Here is an 11,827-nt window from a genome sequence, read left to right as displayed (position 1 = left end):
TTTGTATTGCAAGTTAAATCATGGGTAAACATGACTTTATCCTCCATTTGTACAGGGAAGAGAATCACATTACTGTGGATTAAGACTGCTTCATGGCTGTCATATTGCACATTTCATTATCAATTAAGAAGTCACCTTCTCAATTTCTTTCCTTCAGTTAACATAGGAGTAATTTTTTTAAAGGTCCAAAAAGCCGAGTAAAAAGCCCTGTATTTCTCATCTCTAAAAATCAGTAAGAACTACCTGGACTTTCTCAATAATGAATATACAGAGATAGACCTCCGAGTTGTAATGGCTTTGTCTTGGATATGTTTGCATAAGATGAATCAGTTGCTGCCTACAGCTCTGAATGGCATTATGTAGGTTGTGCTTCAGGATGTATCAGTCAGGCAATATACACAGACAGTTAATCTAAGAAATGTTCCAGAAAACACTCTGTTCTCAGTGCTGTTGTAGTCAATGGAATTACATGGGTATAAATCACAAAACAATTTAGCATTGCACTTGCTGCATCATATCATGACTAACCTCTATAAATCACAAAAGTCAAAACATTTACAGTGGCATCACTATGAGCTATAGTATTTGAAGCCACTGTTTTTTTTTTAAATAAAGGAAATAACTATATTTATATTGATGGATAAATAAGGAAAAACACAGATCGGACAGAGATCAAAATCAGCTGTACGTGTTAGTCACGGGGAAGCAGCTAAGTGAGCCTGACAGAGCCATGGATACCCACTGACCTTGCCGGCTCTGCCTTTTCGCATTCAGGTGGTTGGTAGAAGACATGGAGTAGGAGGTGGAGAAGGACCTGCTCTTCGTGATTGTCATCAGAATTGAGCTGTTCCAGGAGTCAGTACTGCAAAACCAGAGCACAAACAAGCATCATTCAACACAGTAATAAGGCTCAACAGCAAATCTTAAGAAGTTAGGAGCCACAGCAAGAAGTATGTGACACTAAGACAGCACAAAATCTGACGAGGAAAACAGCATCTGTCTGCCAGGTGAACTGCTATTTGTGAGGCGCTCAGTATTGTATTCAGCAAAAATATTTACAATGCAGACACTCTAAAGCTGGACTTCCTTCAGTGCTGAGGTCTATTAACTTTATTTATACAAAGAGGTCTTCATTATATTATTCTGACAGTACAAAGGGACTTAAAAGTTGACTTGAAATAAGTTAAATTTATATTCTCTTTTAATCCCTTCTTACAAGAGCCAGAAGTGCCCGAAGTTCTCAGTGTAAATGAAAAATCAGTCTCCTTGACTCCTCTGCTGCAACCCTTCGGGCACTGGAGGAGCTCCTCAGGAGGCTGGAAGAAGCTCAGAAGAACCCTGCGTTGCAGTTGCTAACGGTGTGACTCTTCTCCAGGTGAAGCACTTCATGCTCTAGCCAACTGAAACGCATGCTGCATCTCAAAAAAAAAATCCTTCTGACAGAACCTGAAGACATTGGTCACTGATCCAAGAGAAACTCACTAAAGGAAAATAGGGTGCATGTGTCTTTGTGTGTGGCGAACAAATGCTGGTCCCCTACAACAGGATGGGCCCATGCTTTCAGCCTTCAGGCTATAACTGCGTACCAGAAGAGGCCAAATACTTCTGTAAAGCAAGAGAATTGTATTTATCATTGTTGTCCTGAATGACACTCATCAAATGTCAGCTGCTTGCAGGGCTGTAGCACTGGCTTTTATCATCAGGCCTATGATTTCTCTGGACACATCTGCTAGGCCTCTCAGGCTCCACATGTCTCCTCACAGCCTCATATCCAAGTGATGAGATGACATGCAAGGCAGAAGACACCTTTTAAAGCAGCCTAGTCCCAGTTGAACTCGAAAAAAAAACTTGGAAAAAAAAAAAGTGTTCTGAAAGAAAAAAAAAAAGCATGTAACACTGTCTTAACTCTACAAACACCTTATTGTTTTGGAAGAGCAAGCACCACCTACAAAAATATTTGCTGGTGGTCTTCATTGGCCCAAATTCCTATAATCTGTGATGAAGTAAGACAAAGAAAGAATCCAGCTGTTTTTTAAATTATTTTTTGTGTTTGCTTTGTTTTGTGATTTTGTTTTTTAATTGACAGGAAGAATATAACACACTGGCCCACTGTAAAGAAAAACCAAACCAAACCAAAGCAAAAACCCTCAAACCACATTCTTTGATTTCTTAAGGGAGAACCACTGGATACAGAAGTGACTGACAGAAGGAATATGGAAGCTCTATTATCTTTCCCAAGTCATTTGAAGCTATAAGAGGACCATGTCTTACCAGTTTAGTGACACAGGGTTGGAATAATACAGGATTACTAATCTTGAACAGAGATTTAAGTGGGATTTTTTCAAATATGTGACTATAGAGATCTAGAGGTGACGTACCAGACTGAGGAACAAGTTACAGATTTTGTAACTGCAGAATTTGCCACAGGGCAATTCCACTGTCATTTGCCCTCTCCTACCCCTCAAGTCATGAAATGTTTCTTTCTCTGTGACCTGTGGTCTGCTTGAATTAGGTACAGGGAAAGTGGCAGATAATCACGATTTTTTTTCACTTCAGTTCAAAATGCTTTTCCTTGAAAGCAAATCTGTACTGGTCTGCCAAAATTTTGAAAGCTAGACGTATAAGATTCATTTTTCCCCTTTCTGGAATACACCTTTTTTCTCCTACTGTAAGAGAAGAAGTGCAAACAGTAGGCTGGGAGGCTTGACAGAGCTGTAATTATACAACTGGCGACATTAAACACAGGAGGAATTGATAGCCTGCTTAGTTGGCTCATCATGCAGAGTTATATAACAACTTTAGAAAAGGACCAACAATAATATTTAATTGCTGTCTTTCTCCCTCTGATTCCCATCTTAGGATGCTTGCATACTACATGAGAGTCTGGGATCAACAGTATAAATCAAATACACCCTGGGAACCACAGGCCGGTGGCTGAAGAACATTTCCATTTTGTTACAGTTTCTTTTTATTTACTTTTACTGAGATACATGGGAGTCCTCACAAAGGGAACTTTGGCTAACGATGTATTTTCCTGCACCAGACATTCAGTGTACTCTGCAGGCTGCCTTGAGAACCTAGGCGCCCTGCATGACAGCCTTCTCTATGGGGAAGGTTTACATATCTGGAAGAAAGGCTGTCCAAAGCAGCTCTCTGGGGCTGCATTCACCCAAGCTATCCAACAGCAAACACTGGTGATGTTGGGCCTTCTCAGGTCCTATCTTTTTCTCCACTACTGGCATCAAAGTTTGAATTGCAGAAAAATATGTGTCTTCTGCTATCACAGCTCTGAACTCTCTTTTTGAATGTGGTGCTTTTGCTCAGCTTTTTCTTTTCCCATAGGAAAGCATGTCTCCACACTCTCTCCTCATCCATCATCTCTCCAAGATGATAGCCCTTGAGGTGGGGAGGGGACCTGAACTTTATTCTCACAGCATGACACCATTAACTACCAGGCTGCAGGACTGACTGCCCTCCGCCCTTCCTTTGAAGGCTCTACTCCTTTCTGACTAGAATAGAAAAATATTCATGGAGCCAGAAAGGAGGAAATCCTGTTGAAATAGCTACGCAACGTATCACAGTTAACAGCGCCTGGGACCCAAGCCTCTCTTCTCGCAGACAAGTGCCCTTCCCACAAGACTAACATCCATTCAACTCCTTCCTTCACTGGCTGCTACTGGATTATCTGCTGCAGCCCTTGTGGAGGGTTAAATGCAGCTCTCCTCAGGCTATCTGGTATCATGGAAGTCCCAAAATGCAAGGTACCTATGTCTGAATGCCCTCAGGCAGAGAAGCAACTTTATTAGGGTAGTCCTCTGCAAATGCCCTAAATCAGTCAGCTGCTGGCTGTAAGCAGCTGACAGGACACAACTTCTCTCTCTCTCTATTTCATGGAAGGGTTATGTATTTTGTGATACTGGCTCAGGGATCAGGCCCTGAGAAAAAGAGAATGGGTAAGAGTGAGCAGGGAATAACTCACTGATATAATCAGTCATGACGGACTATAAGCATATGATAAAAATTCAGCTCTTCAGAACACTGAGAACTAGTGTGCTTCTGGTTAACTCTGAAGACTTTCAGGAATGTGCTTTAGGGAACTGGAACTAAATTTTGGGCACAAAATGGAGTAGGTAGGTACCTCAGCCTATGCAAATCTTTTTGCAGATCTAGTGCTCTGTTTCTACAATGCACTATATGAACATAACTTTAAGCGTATGTGTCATGATTGAATCTAGAACTCTTTTTCCAGCCAAGACAAACAAATAATGTACAGTTCCTCCAGTGATTTTGCGGAAAATAATTTCAAGACCTTATTAATTATTGCTTTGTAGTTGTGATTCTTCCAGTACCAGCACCTGCTTACAGAACCCTTGACAATATGGGGCATCTTAAATGAATAAGTAAATAAATACATCATAAATAGAAGCCGGCACTCAGTCTACACCCCAACAAAACAGCTGTGTTTTTTTGCTTCTTGTGGCAAATTAGGAAAAGCCTTTTAACTAGATGAGACAGTTGGGATTAAGGATGGGACAGTTGAGATTCTGAATCCCAGAAGCTAAACTCTGGGGTGAGTGGGAAAGAAGTGTTTCACTGCAGTGCTTAAAATTAGAGAAAGGACAGCAATCATCCTGCAAGAAAACTTTATACTGCCCATTTCATTTTCAGCTCTGCTTTCAACCTCTACTAGCACATATTTCTTTGTAATTTTACTCCTAGATTACAATTTTTTTTTCCTCCAATAGTAACAAATCTACTTTCTTCTCTCCACTAAATCACTTTTTGACTTATCTAACTCAATGTTTTTTATTTACCATCTATTGCTGGTATTGCATTTGCATGAGTTAATTCAGGGAGCCCTAAGCACTTCTTATATTCTGGAATGAAGTGTGTACATGGGATGTAGGGCATGTACAGTGCTGCATGGTCTGACAATACTCTGTTTCTATGGACAAAGCACAAAGTCATGTATTTTAGGTGGGTCCACTGAAAATCAGTGCTTGTGTACTGGAAGTCAGTATCAAGAGGACAGAGAAGTGCTTTATGAACTGGTTTAATGACAGGATCACATCACTAGGTATGTTCTTAGAAGTCATGTTCAGCAGCTGGGTTACTTGTTAGAATTTTTTCTTGGCTGGGCAATAACATGGAGGAAATTGCTGCATATCAACATGACTTTAACCAGATATCTTGCCTTGTTTCCCATTGTGTTGTGCAATTCTGCACTTTGCTAGCATAAATAGATTTTTTTTTTAATTATTTCACTTCCCAATAATAGGAATAGTTTTGGCATAATCTGACTAAAATTGGGAATGCCACTTCTTTGGCAACCCAATTTAGAGAAACATGAAGAAGTAGTTCTAACACTTTTTGGAGTCAGCATTTTTAAATGAGGGACATCATCACACAGAATCAAAGAAATTTGCCCAGAGAGAGATATAAAAGAGAGAGGAAGTAATTTGTAACCTGGATGAAGATGATTCATGAGGTTTGATGCTGGCACTGCGATCCCTTCTCACTGGAGCTGGCTCCAGTGTAGGTAATCCTGTGGCTGATGTTGTTGTGGTCCAAGTTGAGGACACTCGTCTCAGCAGTCCTGGAGGCAAACTTCTCCGCAAGCGCTAGAGAGAAATCAGCTGCTTAGAGTTTATACGGGCTTACAAAAACTTCAAACATGCCAAAGAAAAACATTTCCATTTGATTAATTTTGCCTGACCACACCTGGTAAGGTACCTTAAATCTGGATTCTCCCAGGTATTATGGTGCCTACTTTCTATTCAAATCAACACAACCGGTGCTTTAAATGATTGGAGGGTTTGGACCATCCTCCCTATTTCAAGTTTAAGAAAAGGTATATATCCACAGCCCCGTAGCCACAGACGTTCAACACTTGGGAGTTCTCACTAGAGTTGAGCTCTTTAAAAATTTTAGTCTTATATGATGTGGCCAAAGGCACTTAAATCATCAGGATCACAAAGGTGACTGAGGGATTGGAGCATCTGTCGTAAAAGGAAAGGCTGAGAGAGCTGGGATTGCTCAGCCTGAAGAAGAGAAGGCTCAGGGGATATCTTACCAATATACATAAATACTTGAAGGGAGGATATTAAGAAGGAGCCAGGCTCTTTCCAGTGGTGTCCAGTGACAGGACAAGAGTCAATGGGGCACAAATTGAAATACAAGAAATTCCATTTAACTGTAAGAAAATATTTTTTTACTGTGAGGATGATTGAACACTGAAAGAGGTTTCTCAGAGAAACTGTGGAGTCTACGTCCATGGAGATACTGAAAAACCAAGTGACATCGTCCTGAGCAACCTGCTCTAGGTTGAACCTAGAGAAATCTGCTCCAGGCTTGATTTGCTTGAGCTGAATGACTGGACTAGATGATCTTCGGACTGAACTAGACGATCTCCAGATGTACTTTCAATCTCAACTATTCTGTGATTTAAACTGTTGTGAATGCTCAGAATCAGATACTCAAGGAAAGAAAGGCTGTAAGAAAAACAAGGGAAGGGAGCTCCAACTATTTTTCCTGCTGTATCTACCCAATCCAAAGATCATCCACTGAAATAAAACTTTCATGCTCTGGGATATGGTTTCTCCTGAAAAGCTTAGAGAAAGCATCACTGTCTACAGCAGATTTTTTCTTGACCACCCTGCATTTTTCTTCCACTTGACTCTGTTTTCTCCACTAACAGGACTCACATTGTTTTTCTGAATTTTTGAAGGCAGAGATAATAAAGGATGATGATAGAGAGTCTTTATGGATCCAGATTTGCTATTGCAGATGTTATAATTTTGTAAGATGCTTCTCTTGTACTTTTTGTGAAGTGTTTATAGTTAAGAACTAAAATAAACGTGTGTCTCTGATGGAGAGCTTTGACTTTGCCAGAGAGTTAAGAGATATGAGACAGAAGACACTTGTGGTTTTGAAGTTCAAACTTACAGATAAATATGTTAATATACTATCTCCTTAACCAAAATGCTCAGTGTTAGATGTTTAAGGTAAAAACCCTAAATCTATATTTAGATACTTAAATAAAGGACTGCAAACTATTAGTTTTATGAACCATAATACATTTAGGTCAGTGAATTCTTTAGTCAAATTAGTTCTCTGTAGCATTAACTCATTTCTTCATCCTTCATTTCTCTTCTCCTCACTAGGTATTATGCAACAGCAAACTGGTATCTGTACACTGTGTTTGCTCATGTGATGGCAGTGTTCTTCCATTTAACTTTTCCCCTCAGAGCCTAGAGTACTGCCATTATAGACATGTACACTAAAAGAAACTGGAAAACATGCTTAAAGACCTGTGAACATCCATTTCATATATACAGCTGCTACACAGGCAAACAGGGTAATAACTATCATCACACTAAATTATATTAAAAAAAGAATCATCAGTGTTGCAATTCAGATGCCAGGAAATGCTGGAATTAATGCTGGCTGTGGCATTTGAATTGTTAAAACTTAAAAGCATTTGCCTGTGCAATGTATTCTGCCTATATTTAATTTTACAAGGGAGACTGCAGTACAAAAGTATTTCAGTTTACTTTCAAAACTGAAATGTAAGCCTTGCAGGACAGCTAATTAGCAATGAACCTACAATTCAAACTATTTCAAAGCTGATGTGTTCTTTCTAGTTGTTCACTTACTAAATGTGGGTGGTTAACACTGATTATTTACTGTCAGCTTCCTGAGCACTCATAAAGCCATCTGTCAAGGCAATAATATATATTTTTTTCTTTGGTTCAGTCTTCTTTTTCTTCTCAAATCTGCTTCTGTCAAGCTCACAATATTTGTCATACTAAGTACTGTGGTGATCTTTTTTGTTTGTTCGTTTGGTATACAATATTTTAAACTTGATCCAAAGCACCTCGAGGTCATCAATAGAGAATTTTTCATTGTCTTCTATAGGTTTCACATCTCTAGCTAAAGGAAGGAAGAAGAGACTGAAATTCATACAGAATTTCAAATTCCAGTCTTCAAAGTGGGCAAAAAGGTCCCTCTTATTACTACTTAATTCCCCACTGCTCGTTGACTAGGATAGTCACCCCACATGCAGTGGCTCAAATATTTTGAGTGGGAGGGGATTTTCTGTGTGAGAAGTAATGGAGCAGACTCGTGAGTGTGGATGCTGAAAGGCTTTTGCTTGCTCTGCTCCCTATCATTTCTTCTCTCTTAAGCTCCAACCAACACCTGCGAGGAAATATGCACACCATCTATGTCAGCTATCCTGCGTCGAATGTCGTCTTCTAAAGATGCCTGAACCAAAGTTAACCTGCCCATGAGTTGAAGGATACAAAGGAATTGTCTAACTATGAAACCAGCAGTCTACTTAGTTGTCCTTTTATAGTAGAGTATGATTAGTGCATAAGATATTAATCTGAAGCAAACAAGCAAAAAGCCCAGTGACATCTCCCACTAGTCCAGCACTGTCCCTTTCAGGAGAGCCAAGTTACAAGATGATAGACAGGGTCCAGTACCCACCTTGGGAATAGTTAATTTCTCTCCTTTCTCTGGACATTCCTCCGAGTCTGAGCAGGTGTAGTTCTCACTGAAGGACACCAAAGGGTTCACCCTTGGCTTGTGGATGGCCTGGAAGGTTAACTGTGTATTAAGCAGGTTGCTCACTGTTCTCAGTGAAGTACACACATTGGGGGGCAATGAAGGATCTGCCAGAAGGTCTGTAATGAGGCCGTGTGCTTCTCCCATGACAGCGATATCCACTGTGATACTGGTACCAGAAGACTAAAGAAGACAAAAATAATACGTGAGATAATAGAACAACCTGCTGAGCAGTATCTAAAGCTGTGGTTAACTCTTTCCACAACTTTTGTTCAAGCAGTTACCCACAGAGTGGAAAAATAGTAACATGAAGTAATTCTTTAAATAAGCAGAATCATGCTGAATAGATTGATTGTCAGGCATAATGCTTACAGTCTGTAAAGAGTCTGGAATTTCATCATATCTGATTTCACAGCTTTCACCCATGCAGCTGACTTAACCCATCTGAAGGAATTGTTCAGGGTCCCTACAGAGAGAAAGTCAATGGCCAGGGGCTATTTGCACAGTTTTGGAGACATAGCTTAGGATGGGAGGAGCCTCTCTTGAGACATGCCTTTCTACTAACTACACGGGCATCTAGAACAACTAATGTTCAATGCTTATGCTTAGATGAACGAAATGAATCCCAGGCATATACTGAGATTTTTAAAATATCTCCACGCTATTAAAATATAGCATTCTGGTACTGTGGCAACAACGTTCTTCTCCAAGGAATTGCATATTGGGCAGCTATACCAAAATTGAAATAGAGTTAAAAGTGGATTTTCCAATCCTTATTTTATTCAGACAGACGTGATAATAATAGTTACTCTACAGACTTCTATGACCAATTCAGATGGTCCTTACTTTCTCTTGGGTTTGAAATATATAGCTACTTTACATATATCATTTAGGAAGAGGAATTAACTAAAGTTATGCTTAAGCAGAAATAATACCAAGAAGCAGCTCATCTCACTGGCTTATCTTACACACCCTAACCAGTACATGTGTATAATTGATCTGTAAATGACACACTGCAAACCAACTGTGGCCTAAGCAAACTGTCTTCATAAGTGTAGTCCATCCATCATGCACACAGGCAATCTAACACAGCTGTAGCACTGGGCTTCCAATGCATGGACTAAAGGGTTGATCCATAAATGCATCTTTGAGTTTCTCCAGAACTTCCTGACGTTCAGCAGCTCCAACTACCATCTGAAACCCAGTAGGGCAATATATTGGCACTAAAAGAAACAGTCTATTGCCAAAACCAGAAAAGTTGTCAAGTCTGTGAATTGACAGCTATACATATATATGCAAAAGACTGAGGATCTTTAAAATCTACTAGAAGAACAGTGAGACCGGATGCACAGAGAACCAGAACAACTAGAAAGGCAGGAGGCATATGAACTTTCAATGCAGCAGTTGACATTTCAGCCTCATTAGCTGGTGCACTGTAAATCACCATAAATTCTGCGTGGAATCGCTAATTCAAGACACACCAAGACTGACGATTTTTCCTTTGCTGTGTTTCTGACACATAAGCTCAATCCTGCTGCTACTGTTTGGGACTTTTCAGCAGGTGTACATGCAGTTTGCCAGAAAGACCATTCCAGGTGATTTTGTACTAATTTGTTTTCACGTATTTCTTAGAAAAAATCTAAGATACACAGTTTTCCAAACAGGGAAGTTATGCCTGTGAAAAGAACATATGGGTTTCTTGGAGTGGCAAGTACGTAGCACGGAGAACTGGGCAGACTGCTTAGCAGGAGAGTAATCAGAGCCCCGGCCAGGAGTGACTCATCAGGGATTGCATTTATGGACCTCACAACATCAAAGAGCAGTGTAACAGAGCTTGACACTGCTTCATTCTCACAAAAGGCTTTACAGGCAATAGCAAAGTATTTCTGAGGAAAGCGATACATTAGCTAATTATAGCTAAACCTCTCCCCCCACTATCTTCCCAATCGCTTGGTCTGGACATCAGGCCCTTGGCAATAGCTGTTTGACTCCACTGATCCACTTCTCATGTTCTACTTCTTGCTAACACAGGATCCACTCCTCGTGTCCTGCTTCTTATTAACACAGAGGTAAGCTGCAGGACCGGAAGATAGGCCTCCTCACTCACCATCCTCTCATGCAACCAGAAAACCAGCCTCTTCTTCACACATTTCTTTTCTTTGTGATGATATGAAATAAAACAAACCAGCAACTGTTTGATATACTGAAGTGCTATTTCATCCTACTGAAAAAAATCAATGGCTGAAGTTCATTTAATGGCTCTTTCGTTGCTTAACCTCTCAGGAGTGCATGCAGAAGATTCTGGTAGATGCTAAAGAAAATTCTTAAATTAAAAGACAAGGCTTGGGATGGAAGGAATTAATTATCTATCTTAACCTCAGCCCTAACAAACAGACCAAAGGGGAGTGAGGGAGAATACATCATTCAAAGTGCAATAGAAGCCTCATATTTTCAGCAAAACTACATAATCTACAGTTTGAAATTCTATTCAGCCTGGAGCCTGGAGTTGTTGACTGCCAATCAGAGACAGAGATTAATACTTAATGAAATAAACAAGTCTGACTCAACAGGCCCTAAGCAGAGGCCCAGATTTTGTACAGCAGTAATAATATTTTGCAAAGCAGCCAGCATTGTTCACCATGATTAGTATCAATTGGGGAAAGGGAGAGCCCTTCTCTTCTCAATGGTGAATTTCTGCCACATGGCCTCTCACATGTGGGGAGGACTTGTCACATCTTGGTGACGCCTGCCTTGACTCTGAGACCTAGCAGATTTGTCCAACTCAAACACCAGGCTGTGCCAAGTTATACGAGGAGCTGGTGCTGAGGCCACATAGCCCAGGAAGAAGGATGGCACACGTCGCGTCTGCACTCTCCCTCCTGAGCTGTGCCTGCATCTCACTGCCAAGGACAATCTGCACTCAAATTGAGTTAGGTACTTACACACGTAACACACAGTAACAGTGTTGCAAGCCCATGCCCCACCAGAACAAATCAATGGAAATGAAGCGATTCTGTCTTTGGAAGTGTGCCTCACACCTGGGAAAGGTTTCAGGGCTTGGCAATAGCACATACGATACCACCTCACCCTCTGCCCAACATGCTCTTCACACAGCAAGGTGGCAGGACCTTTTGCGTTTCTGACCAAAAAGGCACTACCCGCAGATCTGACACTCTCAACTGACACCTCACAGGAAACCCATGCAGCCATCCACCCTGCCTGCATGGAGCACACCCAGAGAGGTCAGCTCCATGCCCGT

The 11,827-nt window shown here is 40.7% G+C and overlaps 1 protein-coding gene across 1 annotated transcript in view; it reads right to left on the bottom strand.

Annotated features, from left to right (window-relative positions):
* PDE3A (phosphodiesterase 3A, cGMP-inhibited) overlaps positions 1–11,827 on the bottom strand; it is a 94,736-nt gene that overhangs the window by 35,901 nt on the left and 47,008 nt on the right. Inside the window, exons 2-4 of the mRNA XM_009708943.1 lie at positions 8,491–8,751; positions 5,467–5,621; positions 747–862 (exon numbers count right to left, since the gene is read on the bottom strand). Of these exons, the coding sequence (XP_009707245.1) occupies positions 747–862; positions 5,467–5,621; positions 8,491–8,751 (532 nt within the window). The remainder of the gene's footprint in view (positions 1–746; positions 863–5,466; positions 5,622–8,490; positions 8,752–11,827) is intronic.

Source organism: Cariama cristata, unplaced genomic scaffold (genome assembly GCF_000690535.1).
Source record: "Cariama cristata isolate BGI_N322 unplaced genomic scaffold, ASM69053v1 scaffold3191, whole genome shotgun sequence".
NCBI lineage: Eukaryota > Metazoa > Chordata > Aves > Cariamiformes > Cariamidae > Cariama > Cariama cristata.
Note: the sequence above shows the minus strand (reverse complement) of the source record. Positions and strands in the feature narration are given on the sequence as shown.